Genomic DNA, 16,943 nt, shown 5'->3' on the forward strand with positions numbered 1-16,943 from the left:
AAAAAAAAAAAAAAAAAAAAAAAAAAAAAAGTAGCAGGACATGTAGGCCAAGTGCAGGGGCTCACACCTGTAATCCCAGCACTTTGGGAGGCCACAATGGGCAGATTACCTGAGCTCGGGAGTTCGAGACCAGCCTGACCAACATGGAGAAACCCCATCTCTACTAAAAATACAAAATTAGCCAGGCGTGGTGGCACATGTCTGTAATCCCAGCTACTCAGGAGGCTGAGGCAGGAGAATCAGTTGAACCCGGAGACAGAGGTTACAGCGAGCAGATCGCGCCATTGCACTCAAGCATGGGCAAGAAGAGTGAAACTCCGTCTCAGGGAAAAAAAAAAAAAAGGTAGCAGGACACTGCTGAAACGACATCTATTTCTTTAAAGTCAATTTTCTCATTTTCATCCTACACAACCTAACTACACTTACATCGTTTGGAATGGTGAGTTCATGAGAAGTAGTCTGAGCAGATGCATCCAAACCTGCTAAAAGACAGAAGAGAGCAAGCAAATTCAATGCACAGCATTCAAAACCCCACTGACTTGCACATTAAACTAACAGAAGGAAATAAACTGGAAACCCAGCATCATTGGCTGTTGGGATTCATCACTAACTTGGAAGCCTCCAAAGAGGAAAGAGGGGGGAGAAGGGTGTAGAAATAATGCTCGAAAGGTTCTTCTGTACACTCAGAAGAGCTGATTTCATGCCATTTCCTGCAAAGCCCAGCCTATTAGGGACGGGGGAATGGAAGCAAGGGCAAGGGAGTGTGGTATCCTCAAAGAGGACCAATGTCTAAACAAGTCCTTCTGTACTTCTATCCCTATCCTGCTGTTGTGTTCCAAACTGTATCTCACCTGATGCTCACTAGCACCAGTGCCAATATTATGCCTGTTAATGGGTACCATGGACTTTTGGCACACATGCAGAGTTGTTTTAAATATACCTGTATCAGATTAAGGCCCTCCACCCCCTATCCTCCTAACCTAGACTGGAAGGTCAGATAGAATGAAATGGCAGTCAGGTGAGGGGACTTCATTTCTCCAGATTTAGTCCCTGTCTTTTGTTCAGTAATTTTGTTCTGGCTTTCATTTTGTTTTCCAAAGAAAAAGAAAGAAAAAAAAAATCCCATCAGCAAATACCCATACCCATCTTTAACAACACCTGGACTGAACCAGGCCAGCTGGCTAATACTCAAGCTTAGTCCTCATCTCAACTACGGCTGCTGGTCTCATCATTTTTAGAAGGGGGTTGGCCAGATCCATCAAGGGACCCTCGGGGGCACCAGGCCCACCCCTTCGCTCTCTCAGCTCCTCTCTGCCATGTGCATGTTGCTGGTATGGTTCATGGGCAGTGAAACAAGACTCCCACCAGTTTATTAATATAACAGTAGAATACTACAGATTTTTTTTTTTTTAATCATTACCCCAATAGCCTTTCACCTCTGGAGAGCTGGATTCAATGCCTGTTAAGATACAAGTGAAAATGAGTTTGGTGGTCTCATCCTAACCCTATCGGACAAGTTATTCCTTATACAGAAAAGCCCCAAAAACAGAAACAAAACAAAACAAAACAAAACAAAAAAACACTACACAATTTGGCACAAATGGATGGTCTCTACCCAAGCCTGTGAATTGCTGGTGGAGAGAAAGGGGTGCTGATCAGATCAAGGGGGCAGCAATCAGGATGGGCTCAAAGAAATATCAGCCTACCCTTTGCCTGACAAGCATCCCCAAACCTCACCCCCAATCCTTCCAGGGCTTTTTTTTTTCTTTTAGAATAACTGACCCCAAATGAAAACCACGTTAACAAACACATTACCTCCTTGGGCTTAGCCATAGTAGACAGGCAAGTTTAAACCAGCAGGATGCTGGATAACGAAGTTTGTTTTAAACAGATGTCAAGCTGAGACCTTAGGACTGGCCTCTCTCTTGCACTACACCTTACAGAAATAAACACTGAGGTATCCATACCACTGAATCCGGTGTTGCCATGCGTCATGGGAAAATGAGACTGTTGCATTGCCAACTGGTGCAGCTTGGTCAACTGCAAGGAGGAAACAGGAGGTTGGCATTAGAAGATTTAAAAAAGCCAGGGCTCAAGCACATTCAAATTTGAAAATGCAGGTCCTGATCCCCAAAATTGACTCTACTACTTAAACTACAACAGAGGGTAGGGATGGGGCTTGCATCGCAATCCTGGGGATTGGCAGAATATGAAGGGTAAGGGTTAGAAATAGAAAGGGTGCCTGGAAGAACAGAATGAATGCCTTTTGGGTGTGCGAATAGAAAAGCAACAGCACTTGCCCAACGACCATCCCCTTGGGAGCTACTTATAATGAAGGTAGTTTGCAGCCATTGCAACAGTTGCCGCAGGGACAAGCACAGACAGGCTAGGTAAACAAACTGTGCAGTGGTGCTAGGGAAAACACACCATGCAGGGTTTCATCAGTATTGGGGAGAGGGAAGGAGATGAGGGGGGCAGGGAGACCGCGAGGAGGAGAGGTGTAGAAACCATACTAGGTTTAGTCCCATCACCACCACCACTGACTACTACAGCTATTTTTATTCATCTATATAAACTGTCCTGTCATAAAATAATCCTCCTTCACATCTACTTCTCTCTCCTGGGGCCTACCACTAACCAAGACTGAAACTCAATTTCCCAAGCCTAATGCTCAGCACCTGGAAATGTTAGTAAGAATAAAAGTGCAGGAAAAAAATGCCCTTGAAGTCTCAATACCAGCACTTTTAAATAGGTTTTAGCAGCAAGAAAGGTTTGAGTTGAATTCTGAAATGTTCAGGTTCCTATCCCTCTCTGTGTAGCATAAGCCCCTTCCCCATCCCTCCAAATACTTTTGATATTGTCATCTCAGATTGAGGAGTTCCCAAAGGCAAACCAAACCTCCCACTACCCTCATGGAAAAGAGAACTGCATGCAAGGAAGTACAGTCCCAATGTCAATTTAAACTGTGCCCTGAGATAACAAATCACAGTATACCACGGAACATTTCCCTTTTAGAAACAGGGTAATCTGAAACACAGGGGGAAAGGAGAAGCTAATATGCTGAATTAAATTTCAGGGGTTAAATATTAAAAGGCAAACAAGGCATTACCCTGATTAAAGGGCTGAAATATGGGATTGACCTTGTGAAGAAAACAACTTAATATTGCAAATGCTGAAGACCCAACTCACTTCTGGCTACTTGGGAGAAAGGAGTGAGACAATTTTGGATGGGAGAGGGAGCTTTTCAAAACAAGAAGTGAAAACAAAACTTACATCTGGCTGTGGAATGGCATACTGTCCTTGAATGGTATAGGCCTACAAAAGGAGGAAAACAGTTCCTATTAAAAACCAATCACGGACAGCCACCCAGTGGGGGGAAAAAGACACTTCAACTAGCCAGGAAGCCAGAGTTGAACTACAGAATGGGGGAGGCCAGAGACTGAGGCAGTAGATGGAATCTCACAAATACAGTCAGACCCAAATTGGCCTTCTTTGAAACCTAAATATGACTTTGTTCCAGGGATCCTATAAAGATAGACAAGTTCCCTGCAATCAAAGGCAAAATATACATAACTGTTTCTTAATGAAAATGTGGGAAGTGAGATTAGCAATGCCTCGATTGACCAAGCCCCACTCTTCCTCGCTGTATACAAGATAGCCTAGGAGGAATAATGATCTCTTCCCTCACCACCCCAACCCTTCTACCAATTGTGGTGATGTGGAAGATCTCTATCTGCACAAACCTACATGGCATGTTTTGAAACACTTCCCTTTCTCCAACTTATTTTTCTATCTGCCTAAAGACCTTAAGAACACTGGGTGCTAGCTGAGTCCCTAACACTAGGGAGCTGATCACAGGTAAACAAAAACCACTGTGTTCTAATTTCTGTCTTCTCCGACCTCCCCTCCATAGGCACTTGCAGCTCCCACTATGCCCTCCTCCCCCCGCAACGTAACCTCCCAAAAAGGGAGCTGGGTCTTCAGGGCAATGGGGTAGGGAACAGGAGGAAAGGAAAAGGGAACAGGGAGGGAGGGGAAGGAAGGAGTGGCTGGTTAACAGGATGTGAAGCTTCTCACATCACAGTGGCCAGTACCCCCAAAAGTACACCCAGGTGGGGGTGGAAGGAAGGTGAAAATGGGGTGGGAGGAGTGGGAGAGGGGAAGAGGGGTTGAACAAAAAAAAATTTAAAAAAAAAAAAAAAAAGTTGGGTGTTACCATCTGGTGGGCTACGCGGCCTGGGTGAAATGAGGTTGGGGGGGTCAGTCCAGGTCCCCGTGGACAGGTGGTGTCCACAGCACCAAAAATCACCAGCGCCACTGGCCCCCCGTGTGTTGGCAGTCTCGGCTGAGGCGGAAGGATTGAGTGAGCCTTGGAGACTGAACATCCCCTCTCACCTCTAGAGGTGGTCCCTCCAGGTCAGGGTTGAGGCACATGGACGGGGTGGTGTGGGGAAAGCTCGCACTGTCGCTGCCTGTGCTGTACCTGTCCTGTGGATAAATAGAGGATTTCAGTCTCCAGGGCTGTCAATCCGGCACCTTGTCACCAGCATGAAATTCACACAAAAAAAGTTGTTTATTTTTTTCCTTTTTCCTTTAAAAAGGAGCTCAGACACAATTTGAAACGAGCTGTAATCAGTGAATTAAAAAAAAAAAGTTACCTAGTGGCAGATCTCACACTGCACAATTGGGCTATTTTCAGTAAGAATGAAGGGGTGGGGCAACAGAGCTGATGCCAGCTCCTGGTCAGTGTGGGATTAAGTTGAACCCCTACAGAGCCCACTTTGCCACAAAGGAACAAAAGACACAGGTCCATCTGTGGACATTGTATATTTAAAAAGGCCTGTGGGAACGATCCATGACAGGGCCACTCATAGAAGAAACTGCAAATTTTTAGACGGTGGTCCATCAACTAAATAAAGGGAAGGGAGGGAGGGAGGGAGGGTAGGGAAGCAAAGAGGTATGAAAGGGGAGGTGTGATGGGGAGGGGGAAAAAAAGGAAGTGAAGGAAGAATTTTAAGTACAGAGGATTGCTGCCACCCAGTATGGGACTCTATATTCCGAAGGGGGAGTGGGAGAATCCAGAAGAGCAGGAACCTGGAGTTCCTGGGAAGGAAAAACTCCTAAGGCTAACCCCTTCGGGCTACACTGACTCTGGGTCTTCGCTTATCCTGCCCAACTCTAACTAGACTGAGAGTCCTTTGACCAAACCAGTTTGTACTTGTCTAAAAGTAAGGTACTAAACTGACTCCAAGTTAACACTGTGACATAACCGACCTTCCTGTGAAACCTCTCGTAACTACACAACAAACTAAATCCCTAAAAACTTGTTCATTTTTATGCCAATTCAACAGAATGTGAATGAGATGGACTCCCAAGTTTATGCTTGCCCTCTAAATGGCTCCCAGATCAAAGGCAAGTAAGATGGAACTAGTTAACTAAATATGCTTATAACAGACCAACCCCAAGTGGGAGAAGGTGTTTTGAGCAATGCACTTGCTCAGGCAGCTACCAAAATCAGTCACTATTTCAACCTGAATCCCAATACAGTTGTCCCTAGGTTATTGGTGGGAGATTAGTCCTAGGATCCCCCCATAGAAACAAATATCCATGGATACTCAAGTCTTTTACATAAAATGGTATAGTACTTGCATATAACCTAAGCATAGCCTCCCATATACTTTAATCATCTCTACATTACTTATAATATCTAATACAATGTAAACGTTATATAAATATTTGTTATACTGTATTGTTTAATGACAAGACAAAGCCTGTACATGTTCAGTACAGATGCAACCACCCATTTTTTTTCCCTGAATACTTTTGATCTGAGGTAGGCTGAAGGTGGAACCCACAAAGGGCCAATTCTATCTTAAAACCTGACCTACCTACCCTTCAAATACAATCAGAGCATAGGACTAAGTCCTCATCAATGCTTCTGTCATAATAATCTAACTTCAGAATCGTCCATGTGCCAAAGATCAAGAGTTTAGGTTGATGAGGAAGGAGCAGAGAGAGGCCATGGTGGTGCTTTGGTGTTCTTACTCTAACACGAAATGTCACAGCACCACAGTCCAACATGCTCACCCCCTTCTATTCTTGTACACTGAACTCTTACCCCAGCTGATTTCAGTCATGCCATGTGGGTTCAAACCAGTGTTTATGAGGTTAAGAGCCTAGGGGACAACACACTGGAGTTTGGGAGTGAAGGGGTAGGAGTAGGGGAGGTGAGGTGGAGGGAAGGGGAAGTTTGTAGGACACTCAAATTCAGGACCCCCAAATTTTGAGACCACCATCCAGAATCTCCTTCAGAGGTCCGATTCTTTGCTACCTTTTATTTATTTAGACCTCTAAATATCACCCCACACACATAAAACACGGATGGGGTGGGAACAGGGAGAGAAGTAGAAACAGTAAGGCAATTCAACTCATATTCCAACCCAACCCGCCTTAAGTAACCAAGTAAGTTACCTCTTCCGAGTGCCTACAAAACTTCCATTGCCTGCTAAAAATTAAGGCATTCAGCTTTCTCCAGTACAAAAAATAAAACTAAAAGCAGGTCAAACTATGGCCAGAGTATAGGTTTCAGCAAGCATGCAGAGTGGCTTGGTGTGATGCTGGCAAAGTTGATATTTCATATATAATCTCTGTTCATTCTAGCCCACCAAAAGAATTTTCTTACCTGACCACCTGCAAAGATGACCGGAGAGCTGGACGGCTTGGGCCGGTACGGGATGGTCACGCCCTTCGGGGGGGACTGGGAGAGAGTCAGAGGGGAAAAAAACAAAAAGAGATAAGGTTTCAAAGCTGCTTCAGCTGTGTGGCTTTAGCTCACACAGGTCAGTTAAATTAAAAACTACTTCCATCCCTTTAACTACCAAATTGTCTCTGGCTAGATCTAATCTCAAATCATCTACTAAACGTTATTTGCCTTTAATGCAGTAAGTCCAAGGACTACACAATTCAAACTAATTCTCATCAAGTGAGATGTCCATGTAATAATCTTCGGCACTATTTCCAAAATTTTAAATAAATTTAATGAACACGAAAAACTGTTCAACATATACATTTTAGTTGGTAATTTTTAGTACCTCACAATTTTTTTTGGCCTGAATAGGAAATAAAGTCAAAACTGGAAGTAAAATACTCAAGTGTTATGTCCAGAATAATATAGACACTATCTATAAATAAAGGCCCAATCAAGGTTTTTCTAATCTCTACTTGAAAATTCCAGTTTCCAGGCCGGGTGCATCGGCTCATGCTGGTAATCCCAGTACTCTGGAAGGCTGAGGCGGGTGGATGGCTTGAGCTCAGGAGTTCAAGACCAGCCTGGGCAACATGACAAAAATCCCGTCTCTACAAAAAATAAAAAAAATTAGCCAGGTGTGGTGGCGCATGCCTGTAGACCAAGCTACTGGGGAGACAGGTGAGAGAATCGCTTAAGCCTGGTAGGCAGAGTTTACAGTGAGCCAATATCGCGCCACTGCACTCCAGCCTGAGTGACAGAATGAACCCGTCACACACACACACACACACACACACACACAACTAAAAAAAGAAAGAAAAAATTCCAGTTTCATTTCTCACCAATGAAACCAACTCCGTATCACAAATCTGAAAAGGCTTAATTTTTCTGAATTTTGCTATTCTTTTAATAGAGTAATAGTATGTAATGAGGACCTCATTAGCCATTCGGAAACATCATCATACATACGTTTTTCTACTCTTTATAAACACTTTGAATACCCTCCTACAAAGTGACAAGTTGTTAAAGAACATGTCCAATTTCCATGTAACCAAAATACAGCAATTCAAAAAGTAGTAACTCAGCTACTCGGGAACCCAAATACATCTGTGGCCCCCTCAGTCCATGCAGTGCATCTTCCCCACCGACTCTGGTACACAACTGCTGTGAACCAAAGATCATTGCTGCTTAGCAGTTTCTATTTTTGCTCACAGACCATAAGAAAAGTCAAAGCTAAGGGAAGGAAAATATGAACTCAGGGAACCTTTTACCCCCACCCCCACTGGAAGCCTTAACAGCTTCACTTAATTCTAGTCTTACTAAATATAGATCAGTCCCTCTGTCCCCAGAATGGCCCTCCCCCCATTCTCAGCATGAGCCTGAGGGCTTACCTCCAACATGACCACGCAGATCTGTTTGACACACTCTATGATGGATTGCGGAATGCCAGCAATAGTGATGGCCCGCTCAGTTGAGTTGGGTAGCATATCCCCTGCCACCTGGACCTGAGCCCCTGTACTCTTTGGAGTAAAAAGAAATTCAAAATCAGAGAAAAACAGCTCATGCTTTTCCAATTCCTCCCAGCAGCAATTTCAGAGTCTAAAACTCTAATGGATATTTATCCATTTCCAATCTTCCCTTTTTGTTCTTTGTCCCACTCTTCCCTTATTCCAGATAGAACTGTTTAATGAATTAGAGTTAAAAATAAATTAGCCACTGAAAGACAAGAATAAGCCTCAATAACAGCCTAAATTTAACCTACTCTCAAGCAAAAGGTCCTTCTAAATAGTTTTCTCTCAACTAATGATAGTTCCTCTGGGCAAAGCAAAAGCCCCACCAAGTATCACCCACCTTTCATTATCTTACTGAATAAATATTTACATCAAGGCCATTCATGTGCCAGGTACCAGGACAAGTGCTTGGAATACAGCAATTAACAAAATGAGGATCTCTGTTGTCATGCCATGTACAATACGCTCCCAAAAACTCAAGCAGCCATTCGAGTTTCATTCCAACACATTCAGTAACATCTAAATACAATTAAAATGTTCCACAATTACAATGTAACTTCCATAGTTAAACAGGAAGTAGGGGCCATGCATGGTGGCTCACACCTGTAATCCGAGCACTTTGGGAGACCAAGGCTGTCAAATCACTAAGGCTCAGGAGTTGGAGACCAGCCTGAGCAAAACAGTGAGACCCGTCTCCATAAAAAAAAAATTAGCTGGGCATTGTGGAGCACGCCTGTGGTCACAGCTACTCAGGAAGCTTGAGGTAGGAGGGTCACATGAGACTAGGAAGTCGAGGCTATAGTAAGCCATGATCATGATTACGCCCTGCACTTCAGCCTGTGTAACAGTGAGACCCTGTCTCCAAAAAAAAAAAAAAAAAAGTAGAATTACATCTATTTCCCTATACATCTTCCTATTTTTCTCCTTGCTGTTTATAAGTCTGGTCAAGAAAAATGACACTGCAGGCAAGCAGGCATGCTGGCTCAAGCCTGCAGTATCAACAATGGGAGACTGAGGTGCTGGATTGCTTGAGCTCAGGAGTTTGAAACCGGCCTGGGCAACACGGCAAAACACCATTTCTACAAAAAAATACAAAAACCTGGATGTGGTGGCAGGAGCCTGCAGTCCCAGCTCCTTGGGAGGCTGAGATGGGAGGATCACCTGAGGCTGGGAAGGTCGATGTTTTCCTGCAGTGAGCCATGACTGCACCACTGCACTCCAGCCTGGGGAGACAGAGTGAGTCCGTGTAAAAAATAATAATAATAAAAATTAAAATTAAAAAATAGAAAAACTGTTGCTACTACTGCAAACTCATCCCTTGAAACATGAAAAAGAACTATGTAGCCTCATGGAAAAGTTGCCAAAAAAGAAAGAAACTTGTTATATGTAATAGTTGGAAATTCTGATTAACTTTCTCATGTTCTGTTTACTACAATTTATGAATTATGCAAAATAATTACATTGCATGATAGTTTTCAGTACAATCACATTGTAATCCTCCAGAACTGCTACTTCAACAAAAATCTTCATCTCACTGCTAACTTTTCCCAGCCATACAAAGAGCCAATCTGGAACAAATATTTAACATTTCTAAAAGGAGCACAAAAGTCACTAACCTCTCGTATTTCCTTGATCTTGCAACCACCTTTTCCAATGAGAGAGCCACACTGACTAGCAGGGACCACCAGCCTCAGGGTGACCGGGGGTCTACTGGCAGCTGTGCTATTGGTCATAGAGCTGCTTATGTCCTACAGAAAGAAAGAACACCAGGATAAGCAGATCCCTGGAAACCAGTAACTGCCATTAAAGAACCACTCACCCTTGATCTTGTAAGGACATGTGAGGTCATAACCCACCACAGACAAAAGTTCCAATACCATGCCCCTCTCAAACTATTTCTGATGTACAGATAAAAGCTCTTGAAAAAATTCCTCAGAATTAGCCATGAATATATTTTCCTTCACCCTGAAGGAATGTACTTGGTAGGGATAAAAGTGATAATCTGTTTTGCAGTTACATTGGCCAGGCAATGGGGAAAAAAGGTGATGTCAAAATTAAATCAAATACTGCCAGGCACCGTAGTTCATGCTTGTAATCTCAGCACTTTGAGAAGCTGAAGCAAGTGGATCATTTCAGGTCAGGGAGTTCAAGACCAGCCTGGCCAACAGCGAGACCCCAGCTCTACTAAAAATACAAAAATTAGCCGAGCATGGTGGCTGGCACCTGTAATCCCAGCTACTCAGGAGGCTGACGCAGGAGAATCACTTGAACCCAGGAGGCAAAGTTGCAGTGAGCCAAGATTGTGCCACTGCACTCTAGCCTAGGCAACAGAGTGAGACTATCTCAAAAAAAAAAATTAAATCAAATCAAATATTAAGAAAAAATATAAAACAGGTCGGGCACAGTGGCCTTTGGGAGGCCGAGGTGGGCGGATCACCTGAGGTTAGCAGTTCAAGACCAGCCTGGCCAACATGGTGAATGCCCGTCTCTACAAAAATACAAAAAATTGCTGGGTGTGGTGGCATGCGCCTGTAGTCCAGGCTACTCAGGAGACTGAGGCAGGAGAATTGAATTCAGGAGGAAGAGGCTGCTGTGAGCTGAGAATACACCACTGCACTCCAGAATGGGTAACAGAATCAGACTCCATCTCAAAACAAAACAAAAAACAAAAAAGGTAGATATAAAACAATACAACCCTACTTACACCAACTCTACCCTGTTAGAAAACTAAAAACAGGCAGGGCACAGTGGTTCACGCCGGTGGATCACCTGAGGTCAGGAATCCAAGAGCAGCCTGGCCAACACGGTGAAGCCCCGTCTCTACTAAAAATACAAAAATTAGCCGGGCGTAGTGGTGAGCGCCTGTAATCCCAGCTACTCGGGAGGCTGAGGCACAACTGCTTGAACCCAGGAGTCGGAGGTTGCAATGAGCCGAGAACGTGACATTGCACTCCAGCCTGGGTGACGAGGAAACTCCATCTCAACAAAACAAAACAAACTCGTAGATTTGACTGCATTGGTTCAAAGCCTATACTCTTTCCCATAAACACATGCTGCATCCAAAAAGGCATGGTTTTAATCTAGTTAAATTTAGTCTTCCGAAGATTAAGTGGTTTAAATGTCACTTATTAGCCTAATCTCTAGGCTGGTAACTAGAGATCTGGAAACTGCTTAAGCAGTTAAGACCCCTAAAGACAAGGACATGTTTATATCCTATTATAGAAATATATAGAAAACAGTTCGTATTCTAGCTTAAAATGTTTTTTTTTTTTTTTTTAAATAAAATAAAGGCCTGGCCTGGTGGCTAGTGCCTGTAATCCCAGCACTTTGGGAGGCTGAGACAGGAGGATTGCTTGAGCCCAGGAGTTCAAGATGAGCCTGGGCAACACAGGAAGACTCAGTCTCTACAAAACCCACGAAAACTAGCCAGACATGGTGGTTCGTGCCTGTGGTTCCAGCTACTGGGGAGGCTTAGGTGGGATGACTACTTGAGTACAGGAAACTGAGGCTGCAATGAGCCACAGTAATACAACTGTACTTCAGCCTGGGTAACAGAGCAAGACCCTGTCTCAAAAAACAAACAAAAAAAAACAGTTCATGCTGGGCATGGTGGCTCACCTCTGTAATCCCAATACTTTGGGAGGCGAGACAGGAGGACCACTTGAGGCCAGGAGTTTGAGACCAGCCTGGGAAACATAACAAGCTCCCATCTCTATAAGAAAAGGTTTTTAAAAAGTTATCCAGGCAGGGTGGCATGCACCTGTAGCCCCAGCTACTCAGGAACCTAAGGCAGAAGGATCACTTGAGTCTGAGAGGATGCAGTGAGCTACAGGTATACCACTGCACTCTAGCCTGGGTGACAAGAGCACAACCCTGCCTCAAAAGAAAAAATTAATTAAATACTATGACGTATAAAAACTATTTCAAGTTCATTCTTGAACTTGAACAAGAATAAAACGTTTTTTTTAAGCCATGAGTTCTGGACTTCTAGAACTTCTAGTTCTGGACCCTGGGGGTCAAAAGATAACATTTCTAATCTTGGCAAGGATAAGATGTCAGGCACCGTTTAAGTACCAATCACCAAGGAAGCAGCACTCCTCTGTGTTATCAATTGCACAATTAGCTGCATTACCGCAGAAGGGGAGAGAGGGGACTGAATACAAGACCCAGGACAATAGCTCAGCCTCTGAAGGTTGGCGGGGGAAAAACTTCCTCTTGATAAAACCTCTGCTGTTGAGTATTTTAATTCTGATAACCTAGGTCTCTTCCCAACAAGTGTAATTTTGACACAATGTTAGCAGATTGACTTTTTAACCTAAGAGCATCAGGATTGGAAGATTGTTTGTGTAAACCGTATCAGTTTGGTGTATACTCAAGCCTTTTACCAAAGCAATGGCATACTTTCCACAGATGTTTTTCATGCAAATTATTTACATTAAGCCCGTGGCAAAACTCAAACTGTTTTGATGATTCAAGTGACTTTTTTTTTTTGGAGATGGAGTCTCGCTCTGTTGCCCAGACTGGAGTGCAGTGGTGCAATCTTGGCTTACCACAACCTCCACCTCCCAGGTTCAAGCGTTTCTCCTATCTCAGCCTCCCAAGTAGCTGGGATTTCAGGCGCACGCCACCATGCCTGGCTAATTTTTGTATTTTTCAGTAGAGACGAGGTTTCACTATGTTGGTCTCTTAACTCCTGACCTGGTGATGTGCCCGCCTCAGCCTCCCAAAAGTGCTACGATTACAGGCACAAGCCACCGCGCCCAGCCTCAAGTGACTCTTTTTTACCTACAAATGGTTGAATTTTGTGGCAGGCTACAGGAAGCTAAGAACCCATTTACGGAGTCTCATGGTCCAGTTTGTCCTTAAATTTAAAAAGCTCTTAGAAAATCAACAAGCTCTCTGGAAGCACTTAAAAACGAAGAATGAGGGAGTGGGAGACAACAAACCTCTTCCAGTTTGTCAATGATCATAGCAAAGGCTTTGAAGATGGCATTAGTGGGTCCAGCCAAAGTGATAATTCTCTCAGGACAATTCCCTTCTGAGATGTTGATACGTGCACCACTCTAGATAGGAAACAAGAGCCAAACGAAGTTAAAGATACAAGTAAGATCTGAGTATGTACAGGATCTACAGTCCCTTGTAAAAGGGACAAGGAACTGCCAATGTACACGATCCTGATGCAAAGCAAAGTCAGCATCATTCCAAACACTGCTGCTCCATGTCTATCCTCAAATATAGCCTACAGCAGCTGCCTTAGATCTTGAATGAATTCTATGACTTGTCAAAACCACACTTCCCGAAGAGGGAAAAAAAAAAATACACTTCCCAGATTGTCATTACAGATAACCAGGCTGGAAAAAAATACATATTTCCCTTATTGAGACTTTCCTCCCTAATTCCTGAAAAAGAATTTTCACTTGTTTTAAAGGTTTTGTTACTTCCCAAAGTTAACAATCTCAAAGTCTTTCGTAACTTACCTCCTCGCGCATCTTCTTAACTGATTCTCCTTTCTGTAAAGGAAAAGTCAAGCATGAGCTCCAACTGCTATTTCAATCCACAACAACTAAATGGTAATTAAAGTTGAAGTGAAATTGTCTTACCTTTCCGATGATACTGCCAACTTCCTGCAATGCAGAAAACTAACATCAGTAAGAGGAAACCCCAAAGTATTTCTTTTAAAACATTTTATTTTCCTTTCTCTACATGTTCTAATTAAGTATTCACTACGAAAATGAATTTTAACTGTCCAGCTGACAGACTGCTATCTATGCTAATTATTACCCCAAAGGAATGGAAAGATTTGAAGATTTATTGGGGGGATTGGACTTACTATAAGCAATCTCAATAAGAAAAACCCTACCATCCAGGTATGAGACAGTTTTTGGCTCCAGCCTCTAATTAAGCCTTTCCTGCTCAGTGGAGCTTCCTAGTCAAGTCTGTCCATTTTCCCACTACACTCACATCTACTCCATTAGGGAAATGTGCTAAAGCCAGATGCCCCACAGTGCTAATCTGATGAGCTCCAAGATGCATGTCTGTTCTTCCTGGCCCCTCCCCTAGCAGTTACTATGACCCAATTTCCCAAGCTGGAGCATACCTTTCCATGCATAAGTAGCCGGATGGTGAGAGTGACATTTAATCCACCTTCAATCACACCGGTGTCCATGTCGAGCAGTGTTCTGGGGAGCTGGACTTTGAGTGGTCAAGTCTTTGGTCACTGGTAGGGGGTGAAAGCCAAAAACTAAAATGCAAACATGACCAAAATCAGAGGAGAAAAACAACAGGATTATTATTTCCCAAATTATTTTCACTTTATCAATATTTTCTACTTTCCATTTTTCCTTAAATGACAGTATGTCAGACTTACAGACACACCAAGCACAACTGCATGACAAAATATACAGTTCAGGTTCTGTTACAGAGTATAGAAGACAACTTTCCAGTTCCTCTCATTAATGATAGGGTTTCCGCTGACTCTCGGGATGAAGAAGGTTCCTTCAATTGGCAATGGTTCTAAGGGAACTGCTGAACGTGCACCACTTGTCCTTCAGCAGAAAAAGCTTCAAAGAATTCAGAAACACCTGGAAATCATGAGAGCAAACTTCCAACTAACTACAGTGAGGGCAAATGACCTTTTGTCTCCCTGCTGGGGAGCAGTTTAAGTTGAAAACTAGAGAGAACACATGTAAATTTTCTTCGTAGTAGCAATTTCTAGATAAGGAAATTTAGATGTATCCCACATTATAAATTTCAAATGCTGATGGCTAACACCAAATGATTTCTAAAAGATTTAGATCAACATCCTCACTGAAAAGACATTATCTGAGATGCCTTCCATGCAGGCTGGGGTTCCATACTCCCCTTCAGAAAATGACTCAATACGTTAAGTACACTTGAGTCCTTTTCTCCTCTTCCTCCTTCCAACCCAACTTGTTACTCAGATTTGAGATGTCTTCCTTGCTTTTGTGTCTACCATCCAGTTTTTATTTCAAGTCTGTTAAATCTTAAATTTCCTCCCAAAGAAAACAATCAAAATAAAACTGGCACTGCTAAAATTTTATTTTTGTTTTCAGGAACAACAGCAGTGTACCTTTCCTATACAGGATGGCCCTTTTCCCACCTATGAAACAATTCCTAATATTGTTCCTAACATTTCTGCTTTAGAATAACTAGTTATGTGTAGAAAGAAAATTTGGTTTTTTTGGATATGCCTTTGCCTTCAATACCTCCTTTAGCACCTAATCGTGATAGCTTTAAAAAGGACGTCTCCCAAGTTGTAGAATGTCCCCAATGACATTTTAAGTATCCATCCTTTTAAAACTCAACATGTCATCTCTCTCCTCCCACAGCTAGATTTCCTCCTTCACAAAACCAGCCACTGTGTTAACTTTCCTCTAACACAAAGCCCATACCCTAAATATCTTAGGTGCTTAAGTGGCTGTCACACCATTCTGTATATGGCAAACTGTCCTCTGGCTACTCCAAGAATGTAAGTGATTATATAAGTGCATCCCCAAAGCACATCATTTCCCCTTTTTCAGAATACAATTAATTGCTGGCAAAATCCCAGAATTCAACACTTTTCACTCATAGAAAAATAGTGCTTGGTGGGGGAAGAAGCGTTAGGTCTGTAAGAATGACTTTCTTTTTTTAATAAGGTCTGGTAAAAATCTGGCAATTTAATTCCTTATCCCCTTGCAGATGTAATAAGAAGCCCTTTACAAATATTACAATAACGCAACTTCGAAAAGGCAAAAAAAAAAAAAAAAAAAAAACCAGGAAACCTATTTGAAGCCATTTCTTGAGGTAAAGTACAAAGATGCATTTTTAACTCCAAACCATCTAAACAATCCAAGAAATCTGTCAGATTTCCCTCCTGACTAGGTCAAGATAAATGTACCCCATTTCAGCAATCCAGCTGCTAATACTGCTGTCCAATACCCCTTCCATAAATAGCTCGGTCTGGGTTTACACCCGCAGGCATTTTGTAATTTAAAAATTCGTTACCCGGAGAAACGTCCTGATTAACTCGGCAACTGGGAGCCCGTCTACCCTTTCTTTAACTCCGCAGCCCACTCTCCCCTCGGTCATCCAAGCATTTTCCACTTAAGAAAAAAAGCCCCCCCTTCCCTCGACTAGAAAAGAAGAGGGGGGGAAAAATAAACGGTTCGGTCGGGGGGGGGCGCTGCGATACAGGGGGAGGGGCCGGACTAGTAGCGCCTCCTCGTGTGGCTGCGCCAGCGCCTGACCCCCGCGGGGAGCCGCGCTCACCCGCCCGACCAGCAAGCCGGCCATCGCCTTCCCCAACCCCCCACAACCAACAAATCCACCGCCGCCCCCCCTACCGCGCGCGCGCCCTCCCTGACTCCTGCGCAGCCGCCACCGGGAAAAGGCGGGGGGAGGGGGAAACAGGCCTTGCGCGAGGCCTACTAGGCCGCGCCAGAGCCACGGCCTCGCGTGAATGACCGGCCAGGCACAGTGAGGTGGTAAGCGCTCACGCGAGACTACGCGAGACCGGGGCTCGTGACTACGACCCGAGCCGGCTAAGAAAGAAGACGAAAGTGGAAATGGTAGCCATAGTCGGGGACGCAGGGAAAAATTTTTAGGCTTACCTGCAGGCGCGAGGCGACTGAGGGGAAAAGGGGAGCGGGCGGGAAGGGGAAGGGCGGGAGGCCGGGGCGGAACAA

The 16,943-nt window shown here is 43.7% G+C and overlaps 1 protein-coding gene across 39 annotated transcripts in view; it reads right to left on the bottom strand.

The window, feature by feature from the left end:
- Positions 1-16,943, bottom strand: part of PCBP2 (poly(rC) binding protein 2) — a 27,467-nt gene extending 10,524 nt beyond the window's left edge. For 2 of the 39 annotated variants that reach the window (XM_017850983.1, XM_017850961.1), the window contains exons 1-13: positions 16,869-16,943; positions 14,354-14,497; positions 13,857-13,880; positions 13,734-13,766; positions 13,203-13,319; positions 9,873-10,004; positions 8,137-8,265; positions 6,683-6,757; positions 4,396-4,488; positions 3,274-3,315; positions 1,968-2,040; positions 1,421-1,459; positions 427-479 (exon numbers count right to left, since the gene is read on the bottom strand). In XM_017850983.1, coding sequence (XP_017706472.1) covers positions 427-479; positions 1,421-1,459; positions 1,968-2,040; positions 3,274-3,315; positions 4,396-4,488; positions 6,683-6,757; positions 8,137-8,265; positions 9,873-10,004; positions 13,203-13,319; positions 13,734-13,766; positions 13,857-13,880; positions 14,354-14,422 — 879 coding nt within the window. In that variant the 5' untranslated portion in view covers positions 14,423-14,497; positions 16,869-16,943. Of the gene's footprint in view, positions 1-426; positions 483-1,420; positions 1,460-1,967; positions 2,041-3,273; positions 3,316-4,395; positions 4,489-6,682; positions 6,770-8,136; positions 8,266-9,872; positions 10,005-13,202; positions 13,320-13,733; positions 13,767-13,856; positions 13,881-14,353; positions 14,498-16,263; positions 16,566-16,868 lie in introns of those variants that run through there. The other 37 variants (XM_017850982.1, XM_017850960.1, XM_017850980.1 and 34 more) reach the window with 23 other exon arrangements.

This window comes from Rhinopithecus bieti, unplaced genomic scaffold (assembly GCF_001698545.2).
Source record: "Rhinopithecus bieti isolate Rb0 unplaced genomic scaffold, ASM169854v2 scaffold_33474, whole genome shotgun sequence".
NCBI lineage: Eukaryota > Metazoa > Chordata > Mammalia > Primates > Cercopithecidae > Rhinopithecus > Rhinopithecus bieti.